The sequence below is a fragment of the Nematolebias whitei genome, chromosome 9 (genome assembly GCF_014905685.2).
Source record: "Nematolebias whitei isolate Nwh7 chromosome 9, NemWhi1, whole genome shotgun sequence".
Taxonomy (NCBI): domain Eukaryota; kingdom Metazoa; phylum Chordata; class Actinopteri; order Cyprinodontiformes; family Rivulidae; genus Nematolebias; species Nematolebias whitei.
This window is the reverse complement of record NC_056506.1, coordinates 51,633,756-51,657,753: the sequence shown is the minus strand read 5'-3', so window position 1 is coordinate 51,657,753 and position 23,998 is coordinate 51,633,756. Positions and strand designations below refer to the sequence as shown.

The 23,998-nt window shown below is 44.7% G+C and overlaps 1 protein-coding gene across 1 annotated transcript; it reads left to right on the top strand.

Moving 5' to 3' along the window:
- The first annotated feature begins 2,252 nt into the window (after positions 1-2,252).
- Positions 2,253-17,016, top strand: slc4a2a (solute carrier family 4 member 2a). Its single transcript, XM_037681436.1, has 18 exons — positions 2,253-2,271; positions 5,467-5,594; positions 10,423-10,597; positions 10,704-10,839; positions 10,915-11,062; positions 11,157-11,235; positions 11,512-11,693; positions 11,782-12,001; positions 12,397-12,600; positions 12,675-12,823; positions 13,423-13,617; positions 13,783-13,992; positions 15,452-15,541; positions 15,627-15,793; positions 16,111-16,364; positions 16,435-16,604; positions 16,682-16,855; positions 16,936-17,016. Exons 1-18 carry the CDS (start codon positions 2,253-2,255, stop codon positions 17,014-17,016), a joined length of 2,781 nt encoding a protein of 926 aa, XP_037537364.1.
- Positions 17,017-23,998: the final 6,982 nt, after the last annotated feature.

Genomic DNA, 23,998 nt, shown 5'->3' with positions numbered 1-23,998 from the left:
TGTGGAGAAGCAGCGGCTCTACTCTGAGTCCCTCCCGGATGACCGAGCTTCTCACCCTATCTCTAAGGGAGAGCCTAAACACCCTGCGGAGAAAACTCATTTCATCTGCTTGTATCCGAGATCTCGTTCTTTTGGTCACAACCCAAAGCTCATGACCATAGATGAGGGTGGGAACGTACAGGTCCTTCTCAAAAAATGAGCATATTGTGATAAAGGTCATTATTTTCCATAATGTAATGATAAAAATGAAACTTTCATATATTTCAGATTCATTGCACACCAACTGAAATATTTCAGGTCTTTAATTGTTTTAATACTGATGATTATGGCATACAGCTCATGAAAACCCAAAATGTCTATCGATCTCTCACTCCATTTTCCCTCATTTGATCCCAAGATACTTGAATTCCTCCACTTGGGGCAGGACCTCCTCCCCAATCCGGAGAGGGCACTCTACCCTTTTCCGGCTCAAGATCATGGCCTCGGATTTAGAGGAACCGATCCTCATCCCGGCCGCATCACACTTGGCTGTTAACCGCTCCAGCAAAAGCTGTAGATCATGACCTGATGAGAGACCCCATCATCTGCAAAAAACAGAGAAGCGATCCTAAGGCCACCAAAACGGATCCCATTAACACCATGACAGTGCCTAGAAATTCTGTCCATAAAAGTTATGAACAGAATTGGTGACAAAGGGCAACCTTGGCGGAGTCCAACTCTCAGCGGGAATGAGCCTGACTTACTGCCGGCGATGCGGACCAGGCTGTGACACCGATCATACAGGGACCTAACAGCCCATATCAAAGGGCCTGGTACCCCATACTCCCAGAGTACCCCCCACAGGGTTCCCCGAGGGATGCGGTTGAATGCCTTCTCCAAGTCCACAAAGCACATGTAGACGGGTTGGGCAAACTCCCATGCTCCCTCCAGGACCCTGCTGAGGGTGTAGAGCTGGTCCAGTGTTCCACGACCAGGACGAAAACCGCACTCCTCCTCCTGAATCTGAGGTTTGACTATCCGACGGACCTCCTCTCCAGAACCCCTGAATAGACCTTACCAGGGAGGCTTAAGAGCGTGATCCCCCTGTAGTTGGAAAACACTCTATGGCAGGAGTGTCAAACGCACTTACAAAAGGGGGCCAAAATTAAAACCTTTTTCAAACTAAGGGCTGGTTTCAGAATCTACATTAACTCAAGTTAGTTACCATCATCTTTTCCCGATTGCAGGTTCCTCAACAAGAGTTTGATTGGTCTCATTTGACAGTATCTGTTCCACTTTTGACATCATAATCAAAGATTACTGAAAAAAATTAAATGATAAAAGTATTTTACATTTAAAATATTATCTTGGGAGCCAGATAAGATGTCAACGAGGGCCACATTTGGCCCCCGGGCCTTGAGTTTGACACATATGCTCTACGGTCCCCCTTTTTGAATAGGGAGACCACCATCCTGTTCTGCCAATCCAGGGGAACTGTTCCCAATGTTCATTCAACCTTTATTTAGACGGTAAATCCCATTGAGCCTCACGGACTCATTTACAAGAGAGACCTGATTTCAACAAAGAATGATGACAACAATGTTGTCATGTTGACAACGATGTCCACACAATATTGCAGAGTCGCGTAAGCGAACACAACCCCACAACATCCAGAGCCTTAAGGAACTCCGAGCGAATCTCATCCACCCCTGGGGCCCTGCCACCGAGGAGCTTTTTAACCACCTCAGTGACCTCAGCACCAGAGATTGGAGGGCCCGACCTTAAGTCCCCAGGCTCCGCTTCCTCAGTGGAAGACATGCCAGTGGGATTGAGGAGGTCTTCGAGTATTCTTCCCGCTGGCCCACGACATCCCGAGTTGAAGTCAGTAGTACACTAACGCCACTATAATCAGTGTTGGTAGTGTACCGCTTTCCCACCCTGAGATGCTGGATGGTGGACCAGAATCGCCTCAAAGCCGAACGGAAGTCATTCTCCATAGCCTCTCAGAACTCCTCCCATGCCTGAGTTTTTGTCTCAGCAACCACCTGAACCGCATGCCGCTTAGAATGCCGATAGCCATCAGCTGCTCCCGGGGTCCCACAGGCCAAAAAGGCCAGATAGGACTCCTTCTTCAGCCTGACAGCATCCCTCACCGCCGGTGTCCACCACGAGGTTTGAGGGTTACCGCTGCGACAGGCACGACAACTTTACGGCCACAGCTCCGATAAGCCACCTCGACAATAGAGGCACGGAACATAGCCCACTCGGACTCCATGTCCCCCACCTCCCCTGGTACGTGTTTGAAACTCTCCCGGAGGTGGGAGTTAAAGCTCCATCTCACGGGAGATTCTGCCAGACGTTCCCAGAAGACCCTAACAATACATTTGGGCCTGCCAGGTCTGACCAGTATCCTCCCCCACCATCTGTGCCAATTCACCACCAGGTAGTGATCAGTGGACAGCTCCGCCCCTCTCTTCACCTGAGTGTCCAAGACATGTGGCCGCAGATCAGATGAGTCTTAAAACTGGACAATGTGTCAGCCTCACGGACAGAAACTGGAAGTTGGTTCCACAAGAGAGGAGCCAGAGAACTGAAAGATCTTCCCATTCTGTTTTTGTAAACTCTAGGACCCACAAGTAAACCTGCAGTCTGAGAGCAAAGTGCTCTGTTAGTAAAATATGGAATAATAAGATCTGTAATATAAGATGGAGCTAGGTTGTTGAGGGCTTTGTAGGTTAGAAGTAAGATTTTGAATTCTATTCTGGATTTGACAGGGAGCCAATGGAGAGAAGCTAAAACTGGAGAGATATGATCTCTCCCAGTAACTCCAGTTAAGACTCTGGCAGCAGCATTTTGGATCAACTGAAGACGTTTTAAAGAAGTATTTGGACACCCAGATAATAAACCATTGCAATAGTCCAGTCTAGACGTGACAAATGCATGGAGCAGTTTTTCTGCATCATCTTTAGATCAGATGTTTCTAATGTTAGTGATATTACGCAGGTGGAAGAAGGAGGTTCTAGTAACGTTTTTAATGTGGGGGATAAAAGACATGTCCTGATCAAAAATAACACCAAGATTTTTAACATTAGAGCTGGAGGACAGATTAATGCATCTAAGGAGGGAGAAAGACTGAAACATTCATTCCTAAGGTGCTCAGGTCCAAAAACCAAAACCTCAGTCTTGTCTGTTCAACAGGAGAAAATTAAGGGTCATCCAGGTTTTTATGTCTTTAAGACATGCTTGTAGTCTAAGTAGCTGATTGGATTCACTGGGTTTAATGGACAAATATAACTGTGTGTCATCAGCATAACAATGAACATTTATCCCATATTCTAAAAAAGTTAAGTCTGGTCCTCTGGACATTCAAAAAACAAAACAAAGTAAAACGAACTAAAAAAAAAAAGTATAAACATTTTGTCTTTCATCCAAAAGATTTCTTCAGTCTTTGCTGCAGCAAACTGGTTGATCCACTCTGAGAAGGTGCTATTTATAAGACTGAGCTGAATACAGCACCTCAGACTGAGGAAGTCTTTTGAATGAAAGACGAGACGTTTCAACAATTTTTTGTTGTTTTGACTTATTTTGTTTTTTGAATGTCCAGAGGACAAGACTTAACTTGCTTAGATTTTTCTACCTGGATTATTGAGCATGCATCAGGATGTATCCCATGCTGTTTAATAACTTTACCTAATGGAGGCATATATAAGGTAAACAGTATTGGTCCAAGCGCTGAACCTTGAGGAACTCCATGACTAACTTTGGTGTATGAAGAAGATTTATTATTTACATTTACAAACTGGAATCTATCAGATAGATGTTTTTTTTTTAATTTACCCTTTATTTATCCAGGTAGTCTCATTGAGTCAGGAGAACTCATTTTCAAGAGAGACCTGTTCAGGAGCAGATGGTGGGGGTTAAGGGTCTTGCTCAGGGGCCCAGAGTGGGGCAAATAAGGGTGGAGGCAGGTGTGGGTGTTTCATCTGTTCCACCCACATTTTGATGTTGACAGTACTGGGAGTTGAACCCGCGACTTTCCAATCATAGGCCCATCTTCTCTAGCCTCTGCACCACCACTCCCCAAAGCAAGTTGGCCATCTGGCCTTAAACATTTGATTGTTTTTCATGATGATTGATTGTTTTGGATGGGTGTGTTTTGCACGTGTTAAAAGCCTATTTTTGAGATTCCAATGGGAGATTGGCTTGAAACACAGCAGTGAAGTCTACCTACGGACTCTACTTCCTCAGGTGGCTGAGACGAGCTGGTCTGGAAGCTCAGTCCTCACCTCCTTCGACAGGTGTGCAGTGGAGAGCATCCTGTGCTCCAGCATCAACGTGTGGCATGGAGGCTGCACAGCTGCAGAAAGAAAAGCTTTGCAGAGAGTGGTGAAGGCTGCACAGAAGATGTTGGAGTCAGCCTCCCCACCATCACAGACATCTACACCTCCAGATGCAGGAAGAGGGCCACCTGCATCATGAAGGACCACACTCACCCAGCACACACACTTTTTGCCCCGCTCCCCTCAGGAAGGAGGTTAAGGAGCATTAAGTGTAGAACCACTAGACTGAGGAACAGCTTCTACCATGAGGCTGTTAGACTCATGAATCTATAACCAGAATAATCACTGTGAAAAATCACATCATGCTGCTGCTGATCAGTTTCATGTTGCTGCTGATCAGTTTCATGTTGCTGCTGATCTGCTTCATGTTCATGTGTTCATTCGTGCTCATCTGCTCACACAGACTCATGTTCGTGCTGCTGTTGGGCGTGTTGTTTTTATGCTACTAGTGCTTATTGTATTTTTAGCTGTTTTTCTTAGTTCATATCTTTGATGTTATCACTGTTTTTCTTTGACATTTTATTGTTGGATGTAACTGGGACCCTGTACCACATGTTATGAGAATGACAATAAAGAAACTTTGACCTTGACCTTGAATATGATATTGAGAGTAAAGGAACAGCTCTAAATTGGTTTAAGTCATATATAATTATCAAGTCGGTTTTTAACTCGTCCAAAACAACCAATCATCATGTACAATAATCACATGTTTAAGGACAGATGGCCAACTTGCTACTCACAGAAACATCCTGAGGACAAACAACGCCAAAGTGGTTCAGAAAAAGTTTGTAAACTCAATCAAACAAAAAAGGTTAACTCGTGTCATCTGGACACCTTAAAGAAACTGGTCCAGATGACACGAGTTAACGTCTTTGTTGTTATCTACCTGAATAATAGAGCTTACAACCCTTTTTATTTTCTCTAGAAATTTTTAGACCATTTAAAGCAAATTTATTCTTCCAGGAAAAACTAATTTTATTGAAATTAAAACACTGTCACAATTCCTCTAAATCAATATGTATCTCAAAGTGACTGACGGTGATTGTAAGTCATGTGACCAGTGGTGGTTTAGTTTTGTGGTGTCTCTGTTTAAAAGGATGTACATAAACCGTCAAATATTTTCTCAGTACTGACTCTGCCCTTTTAGGACAACGAGTGGACAACACCTCAGGGATTCAGCATCACCTGGTGAGGCGGAGATGTAACGCTTCCAAAGATGAGATCATCGAGCCGACAAACGAGGAGTACAAGCGAGCGATCCGCTCACCTCCCAAGGTGAGGGGGAGGAGCTTAATGTGGGCCAGTTTCAAAGGCGCTTTGAGCCTAGACATCATTTTACTTAAACTATTTCTGACACTGTTTACCTGAAAGCCTTGGTACTTGACAGGTGAGGACAGGTGAGGACAGGTGAGGGGTCCAAAGAGTTTCAGCTGGTTCTTGATTTCAGTTGATTCTCTGTGGAAACAGAACAAGTGAACTGGGATGGACTGAACCTGAAACTGAACCAGAACAGGACAGTTCTGGTCAACAAAGCAACTCAAGAGCTTTGCAACGCAAACACACACATTAACAACACACACAGTAAATCCTTCTCCAGAGACGATCACAGCTTTGGATCACATTCATTCATTCATTCAACCTTTATTTCTACAGGTAAATCCCATTGAGCCTCGAGGACTCATTTACAACAGAGACCTGATTTAACAAAGAATGATGACAACAATGGACAACAGCAACAACAATAAACAGTTATAAAAAGGCATACAAATTTATTTTTGATTTTATTTTTTAAACAAATAGGATGGCTAAAAAACAAAAGTAACAAAAACAGCTAGATTATAAGGCGAATGGTACACCATTGTTGACTGATTTGAGAGTTTATCAGTTTTTCTAGAACCTTGGCTAAAATGCAGAGTTTAGAGATTGGTCCATAGTTGTTCAGTGAGGTGGGTCACCTCCCTTCAGCAAAGAAGAACAAAGGCTGTTTTCAAGTGTCTGGATGGAGTTTTGTCTTATGGAGAGATTGAAGATGTGGGTCACAGGGACTGTGATGATATGAGCAGCCAGCCTTAAGAAATAAGGTGGAAGTTCATCTGGACCTGCAGATTTTTTAGGGTCAAGATCTTTTAACAGTTTATTGACCTCACTGACTGAGAACGGAGAAAAAGAGAAGCTGTGATTAACTGAGGATTGACTTGTAGGAGGGATTTGATTTGTAGACGTTTGGTTATTAAGTGAAGTGGCTGATCTTCAGAGTTAATGAGAAGTTGTGATGGGAGGTCAGATGATTGGGGGCTGCCTGAGAGAGATTTGATGGTTTTCCAGAATCTGTTGGGGTCATTTAGATTTTTGGAGGTCTGAGATAAGAAATAGTTTCGTTTTGCTGCTTTAACAGCAGTTGTGCATTTATTCCTCATCTGTTGAAAACTCAACCAATCAGTGTCTGAGTCAGATTTTCTCACTGTGGCCCAAAGATCAGAATCAGAATCAGAATAAACTTTATTGACATTGCACCGAAATACAACGAGAACATGTACGTACAGTCGTCCGAAGATGGGCGGAGTGCACGAAGCTGCAGCCAAAATAATCAGCGCGGCCTCTTATTCTTATTCAGAATAATATTTTGCTTAGATGAGTAAAGGAAAGAAAACATGAGGAGAGACGGTATAAAAAAAAGATCTCTCACTCCGTGTCCTAGACAGGGCACGATTTGAAGCATCAAACAAACCTCCACAGCAAAGCAACATAAACAGACGTTATACATGAACATACAGGCGGTGAAGACAGAGAATCTTTAAGGGAAAGTCGTAGCATAGTCCAGAGCCCCCCCTCAGCCATTGTCCAGATAAGAGGTGACGTTCATCTTCAGCTCAGTTGAGGTTCTGTCACATGTCCACGGCCTTGGGGAAGGGAGGGGTGAGGAAACAGTCAAAGCATCTTTGTTGTTTCCTGAACATTCCAGGAGGAGTTGAGATAAGTCCGGCATCAAGGCCACAGTTTGGGTCAGGCAGAACTCTTAATTGTTGTTTCTGCCTTTAAAGTCTCGCTGGTACATATTCTCTGATGGAAACTCCAAAACAGCCGAATTGATCCTTTACTCCAAAAGTCGAGCTCACAGCTTCTCCAGATTATTCCACCATTCATGAGTGCTGCCAGGGAGATCACAGTCCTGATAACAGCTGCTCCAATTCCCTGTCACAGCTCCACATTCAGTCCGAGCACTGTCAAGCTTCAACACCTCCACCCGAATTTGTAGACAACCAGATTCCACCAACCAAACAGTAGATTCTAGTCGTCATCATGAATCCAATTTGTTCCTTAGAGTTCAGAGGGTCCTCCTTACCCTGACTCCTGCCGGGAGAAGTTGATCGATTTTGTTGAGAGACCAGCTGATCCTTCCAATTAAGAGGTATGCAGGAAAAAAAAGAGTCTTTTTAAGGGTTCACAGGACAAAAGAGCGCAGCAGGGAAGCGGGTGGGGGGGCAGAGAGGGAAAACACGTCTGGTTTCACTGTAGAGTAGCAGGAAAAAAAAAATTAAAAAAGATGATCTCTCCTGTGCAGGAGGTCAGCTAGCTCTGGAGTAAACCAGGGGCTGTCTCGTCCCTTTATTCTGAACTGATGAAAAGGAGCATGTATGTTCACAAAATAAATGAAATTATTATGAAAATAGTTCCAAGCGGAGTTCAAGTCATCAGTTAATAGAATACGATGCCAGTCAAAGTGAGACAGATCCCAGAGGAATGACTGTTCACAAAAACATTTCAGATCCCTTTTTTGAATTAATCTGGGCTTAGAAGGTGGAAGTTTAATATCTCTCAAAGCCACTGTCACACAATGATCACTCAAAATGTCAGCGAATACACCTGTACCAGGGAATTTGTGAGGCATGTTTGTTAGAAACAGGTCTAAGATGGAGGACTTTTCAGGACGGCTTTTGTTTAATCTAGTGGGAGAGTTGATCAATTGGGTTAGATTGAGAGACAGGCAACATTCCTTGAATTTATCACAGAGGGGGGTCGACTTATCCCAGTCAATGTTGAAGTCTCCTGCAAAAAAGATCTCTTCGAATTTTAAATTACCAAGGAATTCCATCAGGGAGGACAAAGCCTCAGGTGTTGCTAAGGGGGGACGATAACAACCCACTACAGATAAAATCTGGCCTCCATTCAAAGTGATGTTTACAGCTAAGGCCTCAAACTGGTTAGGAATTGTTTTTGAAGACACAAGACTAGCAACCAGAGAATCTCTAATGTAAATAGCAACTCCAGCCCCCCTTGTTTGAAGATCACAGCGATAGATGTTAAATCCATTCATTACCAGGTCATTATTCAGTACAGATTTGTTGAGCCAGGTTTCAGAGATGAAGATTACATCTGTCCTAGAAGAATTCAGAATTCAGACCCAGTGGATCACATTCAGACCCAGATGGGGGACATGGGGACAACAACAGGTTCAGTGTCTTTCTCAGAGACCCTTCAACAACAACCTCTGATTCTTGCTGGAGTACTGCACCGCTAACCGGTGCCGCCACTGCAGATGGGTCATGACATGGTAAATGTAGTAAAAACTGGTTCCAGCCTCTGACCCAGAACCTCCTGCAGCAGCAGAACTCCCAGTGGTTCTCTGAAAGACCATCTTTGTTCCTCACTCTGGGTAAACCTCTGTCCTCTGAACTGGTTCTGTCCAAACGTTTTGTGGTTCCTTCAGAGAAAATGTTTCAAGCCAGTCATGCTGCCATGTTGACATTTGACCTGCTAAATGAGAACTGTAGGGGCTGAGATGAAGCTCATTGCACAGTCTGACCTTCAGGGTGAATGTCTCTCTGTAGAACTATGGACTCTGAATGACCTTTCCTAGGTTGACAGGCAGCAGCAGCTTATTCTCTGAAGTCAATGCTGATGTCTTTCCACCTTGGTGTTGTATTACCTCACACCTGGTTGCTCCAGAACAACAGAACCTCCAGATGAGGATCAGAGGACCAGCAGCTCCTGATCCTGGACCTCTGAGGCTCTGTGGAAGCAGCAGACACAGAACCAGGTTAATACAAACTCGATGGACGCTGCTGGGTGTTTAAGTTCTCTACAGCTATGATTAGAATCATTTTAGAGCCCGAGCACGAAACCTGAAGACTCGAAGAGAAGACTTCCTGTAAGACAGGAAGTTACATTTAACATGACTGTTTTTCATTTCCTGTTTTGTTCTGTTACAGATGTTTGTATGATTGAAGTTTGGTTCTGATCCAGATGTTCGTATGAACAATGATTTGTTTTGACCCAGATGTTCACATGAACCATATTTTGTTTCTGACCCAGATGTTCACATGGACCATATTTTGTTTCTGATACAGATGTTCATATGAACAATGATTTGTTCTGATCCAGATGTTCGTATGAACAATGACTTGTTCTGACCCAGATGTTCACATGAACCATATTTTGTTTCTGACCCAGATGTTCACATGAACCATATTTTGTTTCTGATACAGATGTTCGTATGAACAATGACTTGTTCTGACCCAGATGTTCACACGAACCATATTTTGTTTCTGATCCAGATGTTCATACGAACTACGTTTTGTTCTGATCTCCCCCCGTCAGGGGTTGGGTCTGAGTGAGGTCTGTTTCTGTGTGAACCGGGTCCAGTGAGGTTCTGGAATGTTTGGAGCTAATGAGATGAATGAAAGTGGAGCTGGGAGTGTCAGCAGCTTAATCCAAGTGATGAACTGGACCCACTTCAACAGGTGGAGTCACACAGGTGGGGTCTGGCCTCAGGCTTTGCTGCAGCTCATTTGGTTCTGGTCTAGAGGATCACCATTGTGGGTTTGGACCTGATGACTCATCAGAACCAGGTAGAGCTGCAGGTTTATTTCTCTTCTTCTTGTCTTCGGGTTTTTTTTTTTTTTTGATGAAGACGAGTCGTCCTGCTCTAATCTTTTGAACTCCTTTGTTCTGGGTCTGGGTCTGGTTCTGTTTCTGGTTCTGGGTCTGGTCTCATGACCTGAATATGAACGGGTTTGTTGTGGAGGCCTCAGAAGACTCCCTTCTTGACTCATCCTGCTCTTCATTGTGTATGAGACGTGTGACAGGTGTGTCTGTGCGGCAGGTGTTTGTGGAGCTGAAGGAGCTGGTGATGGACCGGGACCAGGAGGTGCAGTGGAGGGAGATGGCTCAGTGGATACACTCTGAGGAGCAAGGACAGGAGGAGAACTGGACCAGGACCCGCTTCACTTCACTGTCCTTCTGCTCCCTGCTGGAGCTACGAGAAACCATCTGCCATGGTGAGGAAGAGGAGGAGGAGGAGGGGGAAGGAAGAGGAGGAGGTGAAGGAGGAGTGGGAGGAGGGAAGGAGGAGGAAGTGGTGCTGAAGATGTTCTCTTGGTTCAGGTTCCGTTATTCTGGACCTGCAGCAGAACTCTCTGCCTGGTATTGCTCAGCAGGTCGTGGAGCAGCTGCTGATTTCAGATCAGATCAAACATGAAGATCGAGACAAAGTGCTGAGAGCTCTGCTGGTGCCACACAGGTAGGTGTCCACACCTGTGCACCTGCAGTCACACCTGTCCATCAGTCATCCATCACTACGTTCTTCTTCTTCTAGTCACCCCAGTGATCAGAAGGATCCCAGCTGGTTCAGCAGGAACATCTCTGCAGCCAACATGGCTTCCCTCATAGACAGAGGAATCAGCCAATCAGAGCTTCCCCCCAGCCTGACCAATGACAGGGAGGCTGCCGTGGAGAGAAAACAGGTAAGAGGAAACATCCAGTTTATGAGGAGCCAGGTGAGCAGTGATGCTGCCAGCTCAGAGCCAGCTGTGATCTTCTGACCGGTCCTGTTTTCAGACAGAGGTCCCATCACTCTGTCATGTCAGATCCAAACAAAAGATCTCCGGGCAAGCTGAGGCCACCATCATTCTTGTGGGTAAGAATCTGTTCTGAACATCAGAACCAGAACTTTAAGTACAATCCTGACTTTTTTTTTCACCCGACAAACTACAGCTGATTGATAAAAATATCCCAGTTAAAAGAAAACAGCTGTTTTCAGTTGAAATTGTTCTTCAGAGCCTTAAATGTGTTGTCTGGTTGTTGTAACGTGGATCAGTTAGGAACATTAGTGCTGCAACCTGGTTTAACTCTGATCAGGTCCAGTTTGCAGCAGGTTCACTGGGATCAGAACCATCCCCCTCTGTGTCTACAGGCTGCATGGGGTTCCTGGACCAGACCTGCATGGCTTTTGTGCGTCTGCAGAAGGCGGTCCTGTTGGAGTCTGTGATGGAGGTTCCCATCCCTGTCCGGTTCCTGTTCCTCCTGCTGGGCCCTCCCACCTCCAACGACTATAACCAGATCGGGCGTTCGATCTCCACGCTCATGTCAGACCAGGTAAGTTCTTGAAAACAAATGCTGCCAGTTGTTTTCTTGGATACAACCACCAGATGATGCCAGATGAGGTCATTGTGGGTTTGTCTAGAACTTCTATGAGGCAGCATACCGAGCAGAGGATCGCCAGGAGCTTCTGACAGCTATAAACCATTTCCTGGACTGCAGCATCATCCTTCCCCCCTCTGAAGTCAGCGGTGATGACTGGCTTCAGTCCGTCCCTCACGTTCAAACAGAAACACTTCAAAAAGAAGAGAAGAAGGAGAACAAGCAGCTTCAGGATGAAGGACCCAGTGTTCAGCAGGACCAAGGTAGTCTCAGCATCTTCTTTAACAACAATGGTAGACATAAAAACTCAGAAAATTAGTTTTGGTCTCCATCTCTAATTCTAATGCTGAACATTGAAACTTTGTAGGTTCATTTTCAATACATTTCTGAGTGAGTGAGCTGCCGGAGTCAGGAGTGAAGGAGGTTTCTCTGATGGAAGCCGGCGTGTTGTCAGTATGTTGGTGTTGGGTGTGCAGGCCGTTTTGTTGGAGAAAATCTCTCAGTAACATTGTTTACCCAAAAGAAGCATGTTCAGTGACAGTATAGTCAGCCATAACAATAAAAACATTCATAACATTGACCCAAAAATCCCCTGACACATTTTTAAGTCCAATTGTTTAAATGTTAGAGTCTAACATCTGGTGGTCTTTTCTTCCAGATTCTTTAGTTCTTTCCAAGTCTGGTGGGGATCCTCTGAAGCGTTCAGGTCGTCTGTTTGGAGGTCTGATCAAAGACGTGACGCAGCGCTACCCACAGTACCTCAGCGACATCCGAGATGCTCTGAACCCTCAGTGTATGGCCGCCGTAATTTTTATTTACTTTGCTGCTCTGTCTCCTGCCATCACCTTCGGTGGACTCCTCGGTAAGTCTGAGCATTGCAGGGCCACCTTAAGGAGATGCTATCTGAAGATGTATGACCTCTGTTGTGTGATGCAGGAGAGAAAACGGAGGGTCTGATTGGTGTGTCGGAGCTAATGGTTGCCACAGCGATGCAGGGAATAGTGTTCAGCATATTGGGAGCGCAACCTCTGCTCATCATTGGGTTCTCTGGACCACTGCTGATCTTTGAAGAAGCCTTCTTTACTGTGAGTTGTGAGTGTGAAACTGTCTGGAAATAATTTCACCAACAAGAAGTTGGACACTGATTCCACACATCTGCAGTCACTGACGGTTAATTCTCTCATTCAGACCCAATCCCAGATACCAGAACCATCTTTGTCCCTGCAGCAGAAACATGTTTAGTGTTTGTTTCAAATAAATCCTGAGGTTCTTCCTGTCAGGGAATTTTTGTTCAAAGTTCATGGATGTTTTACTACTATGGCTGAAAATGCTAACTCTGCCCATGAATGATATGTTTGGGTTAGCAGAGGGAGCTGGATGAGGAGCTGGATGAGGGTGCAGCGTGCAGCTGGCACTCCAAAGACACCTCAGAGTCTGTGAGCTCAGCTGAACTGATAAAGAGTATAAAAGCAAACTTCACATATGACTCAGGGCAGATTCTCATGACTAGTCTTCATGCGTGTACTTCCTGTATATCTGTGTAACCTGTCCTAAAAATCTGTCCTTGCAAATAAAATACCATTTAAAAATCTTCTGCCATTGAGTGTGGCTCCTTCTGAGTAAGCAAAATAAAGTGAGAACATTTTTCTCCAACATGTCCTTCACACTTTCTGTTTCTGGGCAGTTCTGTAAAGACCACGGGATTGAGTACCTGACTGGTCGGGTTTGGATTGGCTTCTGGTTGGTGCTCATTGCCATCATCACAGTGGCTTTGGAGGGGAGCATCCTGGTTCGTTTTGTTTCACGCTTCACTCAGGAAATCTTCTCCTTCCTCATCTCCCTCATCTTCATCTACGAGACCTTTGCCAAACTAGTCAAGGTGAGTTCAGAGCCCTTCAAGTACAGTTGGGTTCCACATAACAATATCAGAAAAGAGGAAATTCTCTGCACAAACAGTTAACAGTTGCACAAAAACAGTGTGTCCAAACTCTGACGCATCTGAAAATCTCACATGTTGACCTTCTTCACCGTTGGTCTCTTTTAGATCTTTAAGGAGCATCCAGTTCAAAACTATCACCATAGAAACCACACAGGACCTTCATCTTTTTCCAACTACACCATAATCCCAGCAAGTCCTGGAGAAGTTGTTGGAGAACCCAACACGGCGCTGCTGTCACTGGTCCTCATGGCGGGAACATATTTCATTGCTTTCTACCTGCGGAAGTTCAAGAACAGTTCTTTCTTTCCAGGACGGGTCAGTACTTACCAGGATTGGTACGGGTTCATGTGTACATAGATTTAATTCTAGGCAGCTCTGCAACCAAACAGTTCTGAAATGTTGTGGTACAAAGTTACAGCTTAGATGAAACAGAACCAGATAATTCTACCTGGAATATTAGGGCAGTCTGAGTCAGAACCCCAACTACCATGTACCAGCTGAGGTCCATGACTAAAACCAACTTCTAGAACACAAGGGACACTCTGCTGACACCTTCAGGAACACTCAGAGGTCCAGAGGAGTCCAGATGTTTAAGGCTCAAGTCTGTTTGGACCATTGTGTACATGATGTTTTTTGTACTGATTAGGGACTTTATACAAAAGACTTCTTCAGTGTGAAGAAGTCTTTTTATATAAAAGACAAAACCTTTCAACAAAGAAGAATCCATCCAGAGGACCTGACTTAACCTTGCTAGATCTAACAGAATATCTAACAGAACATCTGACAGATCAACAGAACGTCTAACAGAACATGTGAGGGAACAACAGAACGTCTAACAGAATATCTAACAGAACATGTGAGGGAACAACAGAGCGTCTAACAGAACATCTGACAGATCAACATAATGTCCAACAGAAAATCTGACAGATCAACAGAATATCTAATAGAACATGTGAGGGAACAACAGAATGTCTAACAGAACATGTAAGACATCAACAAAACATCTAACAGAACATCTGACAGATCAACAGAATGTCCAACAGAAAATCGGACAGATCAACAGAATATCTAACAGAACATGGGAGGCAACAACAGAACATCTAACAGAATATCTAATAGAACGTGAGGGAACAACAGAACATCTGACAGAACATCTGACAGATCAACAGAACGTCTAACATAACATGTGAGGGAACAACAGAACGTCTAACAGAACATCTGACAGAACATCTGACAGAACATCTGACAGATCAACAGAACGTCTAACAGAACATGTGAGGGAACAACAGAACGTCTAACAGAACATGTGAGGGAACAACATTACATCTAACAGAATCGAAGTCTTTCAGATGAAAGACGAAACGTTTCTACAATTTTTTTGTGTTGTTTTGTCTTTGAACGTCCAGAGGACCAGATTTAACTGTTTTAGATTTTTCTTCCTGGATTATTGAGCTGCATCAGGAGATTTTTATTTGATCGTCTATTGTTGTCTGAACCTCCTCTGTGTCCTTTTTTTATATCACATCTCTCTTGTAAATGAGTCCTTGTGACTCAAAAAGACTAACCTTAGAAATAAAGGTTGGATGAATGAAAATCATGCCATGTGTTTAAATTTATTTACGAGGGGACAGGCCAGTCCAGATGGACTCGGTTCCATGTAAACTGAAGGAGACTTGTGCAGGAACATGTGTGGGCATGACGTTCACAAGGACAGGTCTTTCCAGGACAGGATGTCTTGCCTGCGTCCACTGATTAGTAACGCTCTGTGTTTCAGATCCGGAGGATCATCGGAGACTTTGGTGTTCCCATCGCCATCCTCATCATGGTTCTGGTGGACTACAGTATGAAAGACACCTACACCCAGGTCAGAACTGAAACCCCTACCTGAGTCCTCTACATGAAACTGGTGTCAGGCCACATGGTGAACTGTTGTCTTTTTTGGACCGCAGAAACTCAACGTGCCCAGTGGATTCTCGGTGTCCAGTCCGGACAAACGAGGTTGGCTGGTTTCTCCTCTGGGTTTTGATGGACAGTTCCCAGTTTGGATGATGGGAGCCAGCATCCTACCAGCCATCCTGGTCTTCATCCTCATCTTCATGGAGTCCCAGATCACAGCGTAATTGTCCTTCATGTGGACCTTGGTCTTTGTTTCTGTATCAGCCTTCACACAAACAGTCTGACCCGTTTCTTTATGAACCACACTTGTCCAAACTAAAACCACATGTGGCTCACCGATGTAAAGCAGAGGTCCCCAGACCTGGTCCTAGTGGTCCACCAGCCTGCATGTTTCAGCTGCACCTGCTGACTCTCTGGTCAGGTCACTCAGGTGGGCTGATGCAGAGAACCAACTGAACCATGCAGGTCAGTGGACCACCAGGACTTGATAGGTTTACTTGTCTGCTGATATTCTTACTGTTCCTCGTTGTCCTGCAGGCTTATCGTCAGTAAGAAAGAGAGGAAGCTGCTGAAGGGAACTGGGTTCCACTTAGACCTACTCATCATCGTGGTGGTGGGCGGAGTCTCTGCTCTGTTTGGTCTGCCATGGTTATCGGCTGCCACGGTCCGGTCCGTCACCCACACCAACGCTCTAACTGTTCTGAGTAAATCTGTTGTCCCAGATGAAAAACCTCATGTTCAGGAGGTCAAGGAGCAGAGGGTCACAGGGTTTTTGGTGGCCGTTTTAGTGGGTGAGTTCCATCACCATCACTGGCTCTCGGTCAGATGCTGCAGATCCTGAGCCGATCTCTGTTCTGTCAGGTCTGTCCATTGTAATGGGAGAGGTTCTGTGTCAGGTCCCTCTAGCTGTTCTGTTTGGGATCTTTCTCTACATGGGTGTCATGTCCCTGAACGGGATCCAGCTGACAGATCGCCTCATCCTGCTGCTCATGCCCCCAAAGTACCACCCAAACCACAACTTCATCCGTAAGGTAGGTCTAGTGTGCTGGTCCTGCTCCTCCTGTCCTCGACTTGGGGTCTTCACTGGACTTGTCTCACCTGTCCACAGGTGAGGACATTAAGGATGCATCTGTTCACGCTGGTCCAGCTGATATGTCTGTCTCTGCTGTGGGTTGTTATGGCGACAGCTGTGGCACTGGCCTTTCCCTTTATGTTGCTGCTGACCATCCCTCTCAGGATACTGCTGTTGCCCCGCATCTTCAGTCGCCGTGAGCTGCAGAGCGTAAGTAACCTATGACATCACTGTGATGTAATCACTGAGATAACATGGTCACCCTCTGACTCTGGCCTCTGGTCCTGCAGCTGGATGCTGACGATGCAGAGCCTCTTCTGGAGGAGAAGGAGGGTGAGGACAAGTATTCTCAGCCACAGATGTCTGTGTGAGCTGTTCCCCAGCTCTGATTGGCCGTTTCCTGCACCAGAACCAAGCCGTTCTCCCATCTGGGTTTCATGAAGCTGAACATTTTTACTGTAAATGAGACGTTCTGTTCTGTGTCTGACACTCATAAAAGCAAATGTTCCTCTGAAATCTGCAGCTTGGTTTGATTTCTTCACTTCATTTCTTCCTACTGAAGGAGGAGCAGGAGCACCTCCTGGTGAGGTTGCAGCTTTCTGCTCCTCTTCAGCAGGAGCAAGGCCGGATTAACCATATGTGCAACTGGGCAAGTGCCCAGGGGCCCACGATCTCTAAGGGGCCCAGGGCAGTGAGGGCACAAGCAAAATATCTGGTTATCTCCTGCTTCACTTGGAGCCCTGCGCCACACAGACCACTGCTGCACTGGGCCGCCCTGCCTCTTCCCAGCGCCGCTACTGCAGCTCTGTTTAGTTTATTTGATCCTCCACTGCACGACCTGTCAATCAATCCAGTAGGCATGTCAGCAACTGACCAATCCATGACCTCTATTTATCCCGAAAGTAAACGCCCCATAACTGCTGACAAGTCCATCAGGTTTTTTCCCCCTAGAACTTTATTAACAACACAAAACAGAACAATGCAACAATAAACAAATACAAACTCGTGAAGACTGAAGAGTGCCATACCCAACATTTTTCAGTCAGGTCATCTGGACAGTTTCTCTTTTTGTGCTGAAACGTTTCGTCTTCGATCTACAGCAGAAGGCTTCATCATTCAAGAAAACACACAACAAAACTGATTCTTCCTCCAACAGCTTATTCCAAAGTGGAACAAACCAGTTCTGCTTGTGATAAGATGGTCTCTTTAGTACACTCCTGACTGATGAATCCTTCCAGATAGAAGGCGAAACGTTTCAGCGCAAAAAAAGAAACTGCCCAGATGACCTGACTGAAAAATGTTGGATTTTATACCTGGATTATTGAGCATGGACTTTGTTGTTTTCAACCAGTTTGACAAGACTGTCAACAAGGAAGAGGGCCAGCAATGGAGGAGGGGCGTACCAAAGAGGCCATCTTATCACAAGCAGAACGTTGGTTACGTACTGTAACCCCAGATTCTATGAGTATAGGCGTAGCCCTTTAAGGCTGTCGCTGATGGGTTTTATCCCGTTATGCGAAGCATCACACTGAAAAGTTTAGTCCACGCCCACCTGCTGTGTGGACCCCACCCGGTCCGTATAAGTTACGTTAAGAGCGGGTAATCGGCTCCCAAATAGCTTTTTTCTTCAGCCATTTAGGAGCCAGTGAGGCTCGACGCTTAAAGGGCTACACCTATATTCATAGAATCTGGGATTACAGTACGTAACCAACATTCTATGTCATATAGGCTTCGCTCTTTAAGGCTGTCGCTGATGGGTTAAGGGCGAAGCGGATGTTGTCCTCGCCTCACTGGGTGGGTGGAAGGGAACAAAAAGTCCCTTCATGTCAGCAGCTTCCCGGATAATGTCGGGCAACTCTGATAGGAGTGCACCGACGGCAGGGAGCGATGTGGCCGTTGAGGCGGGAAGGCCCGGAGGGGTCGAGCATCTGCTTGGCCCCCCTCGTTCCAACACTGCGCTCTCCGGGAGGGAGCGAGCATTGGGGCTGCTGCTGACATCGCCAGTCCCAGAGGAACCATCCGATTCGCTCCGAGAGCCGGCGTCGAAGAATTCGATCGCGTCGTCCAGTGAACATTCTCCCGCCACGGACAGGCAGTCATCGACGTTAGCCTTAAACGAGGCTGCTCTCCTCTGCCTTTCCTCCGGTGGAAGATCGTCACAGAGGCGGCAGGAGGAAGCGCGGGCGACGTGGCGGGGACCCAGGCATCCCTTCCAGGTGTCGTGCCGGTCAAAGCTGAGCAAGTAACCGGTCTTGCAAGATGGACACAAGCGGATGGTGTTGGAGCTGGACATCTTGTAGAAGGTCAGTGTTATTAGCTTGCTGAAGAAAATTGGGAGCCGATTACCCGCTCTTAACGTAACCTATACGGACCGGGTGGGGCCCACACAGCAGGTGGGCGTTGACTAAACTTTTCAGTGTGATGCTTCGCATAACGGGATAAACCCATCAGCGACAGCCTTAAAGGGCGAAGCCTATACGAAATAGAACTGGTTTGTTCCACTTTGGAGTAAGCTGTTGGAGGAAGAATCAGTTTTGTTGTGTGTTTCCTTGACTGATGAAGCCTTCTGGATCCAAGGCGAAACATTTCAGCACAAAAAAAGAAACTGTCCAGATGACCTGACTGAAAAATGTTGGATTTTATACCTGGATTATTGAGCATGGACTTAGTGTCATAACTAGATTTCACAAAATAATGAAAGAGAAAAAAACCCATAAAAAATTGAATAAATTCAAAACAAAGGAGCACGACTATATGAAAAACTTGTTGTTTTAATTAAAACAATAAGTTTTTATTTGTTATGAGATGATTCTGGCAGTTTTACAGTTTTTTTTTATTTGTACTTAATGAAGAATAGTATGACTTCAAACCATTCATCAAACAGGAAGGAGGACTTATTATCTCTCCTCTTACTTCAGTGAATGTTGTACTTTGCTATAAGTACGACTTTATTTATGGCATCAGAGAAAGCTGAGCTTAAGTTATCCACATAAAGTAAAATGTCATCAGCATCAAATGAATGAATATTAATTTTGAGATTAATCCAGTTTCTGATGTCTGACCAAACACTTTGTATTGACATGAAAAAAATTGCTCGAGGGATTCATCTTGTGATTGACAAAAGACACACAAATCAACATCAAATTTAAATCTTCTTTGCAGAAACATGGCTACAAGATTATTTATTATTATTTTAAAATGATTCTCCTTCACTTTAGGAGATTTAGGCCATTTGACAAATTTAGAATGAGCAGAAGTCATTCTGGTTTTATGATTTATACTGGGAGGTTTCTTGAAGGAATCTTTGTTATAATTAATAAATCCTTTGTCACAAACATTCATTGGTCATCTTACTTCATTTTGAAGTCAACTAAGTTAGTTATTTAATTTTAATTTGGGCATCAAATCATCACCTTTGAATATATAATATTTTGAATTCATTGAATCAGCTGTTGGTCAGGTTACTTCTTGTTGTGCCATTAACTCTAAAATAGTTACTGAATCAAGTTTACTTATGTAGGTAAAACTAGATGTTAAACAACCACATTAGAATACACCAGAATGCAGGAAATGGCATCTACTACTCAAAATTTTCTGGGGGACGACCCCCAGTCACCCCCGCCCCCCCATTTAAAAATACTTCTGACACCAATGGCCAACACGTTGCTAAACAAGTACACATGGTGTCATACGGTGTTCAAAGTGTGTTCAACTTAACTCAGTCTTGATGAATTGCTTTGGCAGTGGTCCGCATCGCCGGCAGTAAGTCGGGCTTGTTCCCGGTGAGAGTTGGACTCCGCCAAGGTTGCCCTTTGTCACAATTCTGTTCATAACTTTTATGGACAGAATTTCTAGGAGCAGCCAAGGTGTTGAAGGGATCCGTTTTGGTGGCCTTAGGATCTCGTCTCTGTTTTTTGCAGATGATGTGGTCTTATTGGCTTCATCAGGTCGTGATCTACAGCTTTCGCTGGAGCGGTTCGCAGCCGAGTGTGACACATCCAGGATGAGGATCGGTTCCTCCAAATCCGAGGCCATGGTCTTGAGCCAGAACAGGGTAGAGTGCCCCCTCCGGGTCTGGGAGGAGGTCCTGCCCCAAGTGGAGGAGTTTAAGCATCTTGGGGTCTTGTTCATGTAGCAATAATGAAGGGAGAGATGGAGGAAGAAGGGTGACACTTTCTCCATCTCAACTCCACTACATCCGTTTCTATTTATTTAGCAACCAACAAACCACAATCTGTGAAAATCCATGACTTCTCCTCTTCCACCATAGGCTCAGCACAGGCTCCACCCAGGGCTGTGTGCTGAGCCCCCTCATGTTCACTGTGCTAACATATGACTGTGTACCGTCCCATCCAGGCTGTCACATTGTAAAGTTTGCAGATGATACAGCGGTGGCGCGATGCATCACAAACAATGAGTCCAGCTATAGGCAAGAGGTGGAACACCTGGAGAGCTGGTGCAGGAAGAAGCACCATTACATCAATATGAATAAGACAAAGGAGATGGTCATGGACTTCAGAAGGAATAAACACATCTACCCCCCCGAACATATGAGGATCTGCAGTGGAAGTGGTCTCCAGCTACAAGTACTTGTGTGTACACCTGAATGACAACCTCAACTGGAGCAACAACACCACCAGCCTGATGAAGAAAGATCATCAGAGACTCTACTTCCTCAGACGGCTGAGACGAGCTGGTCTGGAAGCTCAGTCCTCACCTCCTTCTACAGGCTCCCCACCATCACAGACATCTACACCTCCAGATGTAGGAAGAGGGCCACCTGCATCATGAAGGACCTCACTCACCCAGCACACACACTTTTTGCCCCACTCCCCTCAGGAAGGAGGTTGAGGAGCATTAAGTGTAGAACCACTAGACTGAGGAACAGCTTCTACCCTGAGGCTGTTAGACTCATGAATCTCTAACCAGAATAATCACTGTGAAGCCACTTGGTTGTTGACATGTGCTACTGACTATCCATGATGCTGCTTTCACGCTGCTGATTATTTCGTGTTGCTGTGTTCATTGTTCATGTGTTCATGCTTATGCTCATGTTGGTGCTGCTGGTCAATGTAAAGTTTTTATGCTGTTAGTGCTTAGTGGATTTTTAGTTGATGTTTTTCTTAGTTCATATCTTAGATGTTATTACTGTTTTTCTTTTACATTTTATTGTTGGATGTAACTGGGACCCTGTGTACATAATTTTGTCCCACCACATGTACCACATGAGGTGCGAACGACAATAAAGAATCTCTGACTCTGACTCATTGGTCCTCATCTGCTCACACTGACTCATGTTCGTGCTGCTGTTGTTTTTGGCGCGTTGTTTTTGCACTATTAATACTTTGCTTTTAACTATTACACTATTAATACTTACCTTTTCCTTTTAGCCATCCTATTTGTTAAAAAAAAACTGTAGTATGCTTTTTATAACTGTTTATTGATGTTGCTGTTGTCCATTGTTTCATCTTTCTTTGTTGAAATCAGGTCTCTCTTGTAAATGAGTCCTTGAGGCTCACTGGGATTTACCTGTAGAAATAAAGGTTGATTGATAGTGTATTTTTAGTCTTGTGTATAATGCAGCATATTCTTAGTTCATGACTCGGATCTTACTAATGTTTTTCTTTACAATTTGTATTTTTGTGGATATAACTGGGACCCTGTGAACATAGTTTTGTTCCATCTTTTGTACCACGTGTGATGAGAATGACAATAAACATCCTTGTATCCTTGTATGTGCTAAATAATAACAGTAGCAATAATAAACAGTATCTCTGTTAGTGGTGCGAGATGTAATGAAGCTATCTGGAATTATGTAATTCAAGTTATGTGATCTGAACAATGATGTGAAACATGTTGCATGTTATTAAAGTTGAAAATGAAGACAGGTTTAATTTTTATTTATTTATTCAATACCACAAACTGTATGTCACAAACACATATTAGGAAACTAAACATGATTAAAAATACATTAACTGAACTGTAAACTGAACTGTACTCTTCCTCTCTGTTGTCAGCCTGGGTACTGACGCCACTTGCTCTTGCCGAGGTCGGACGCTTTTCCCCTCCCTCCCTCTCCGTTTGCTTTGCTGCTCTGTCTGTCTGTGAAACTGCTTCTGAGCCTCTCTTGCATCTTCGGAACCATAATTACAGACTTGATTTGACCAGTTGGTCCCTCAACTCAATTTACAACATTTCTTGAAGAGAAGACAAGCTTTAGACGAGCCGATTTGCCCTGTTGGCACGCACGCAGCTGGATATCTCATCGACTGGAAGACTTGATGATGTGTCTATCTCTGCTGCCTCTGTGGATTTTAAGGACTCATATTTAATTGGATTTACGATAACTGGTTCCTACTTTTTGGATTCAGCTGGTGCTGGTTTTATCTACAATCAAGGAAGTCGTCAGCAGCAAATTTGGACCCGATCACGCTGCTTGCCTTTATGATGGCTTGGTTCGTGCCTCAAGCACCAAAGACTCAAATGCTTTGGGCAGAAAGGCTCAGATCTTGGGGATTTTTACTCAGTCACGTTCCATCGGTGTGGCCATGTAATTTGGACATTTCAGAACCATTTGGACCAACACAGACTCAAGGTAGATGTCATTAAGTTCTGCCTGTCCCCAAAACAACTGTGTGTTTATCTGAATCTGGCTCACTGGCTGGCCTTGAAGGCCACCTTATCTGAATTCACCTGGACAACATGTGATCTGACGCTCCCCCCCCCCTCCCCCCACCCCCGAGGAATTTCCAACTGATAACCAGAGGAAACCAGCTGAATAAACTTTGTGTCATCATTTCAGGACTCTTGGATTCTCATAGGTGTTATCCTTGGTCATTCCCTGACATACCTCGAGAATGTTTATGAATCTCACCTAAGGGAACTGGCTGATTATTCCATCCTTATCAGAACTCTTACAGTGCCCTCGAGAGTGTCCATGAACATTGCTCACCACTCTCGTTGTCTTCCCCCTCTGTGGAATGTATATGTCACTATGTACTTGTTTGCGTGAGGTGTGTTTTTTAATCCAACATTTTTCAGACAGGTCATCTGGACAGTTTCTTTTTTTTGTGCTGAAACGTTTCGCCTTCGATCCAGAAGACTTCATCAGTCAAGAAAACACACAACAAAATTGATTCTTCCTCCAACAGCTTACTCCAAAGTGGAACAAACCAGTTCTGCTTGTGATTAGATGGTCTCTTTGGTACGCCCCTCCTCCATTGCCGGCCCTCTTCCTTGTTGACAGTCGTGTCAAACTGGTTGAAAACAACAAAGTCCATGCTCAATAATCCAGGTATACAATCTAACATTTTTCAGTCAGGTCATCTGGACAGTTTCATTTTTTTGTGTGCT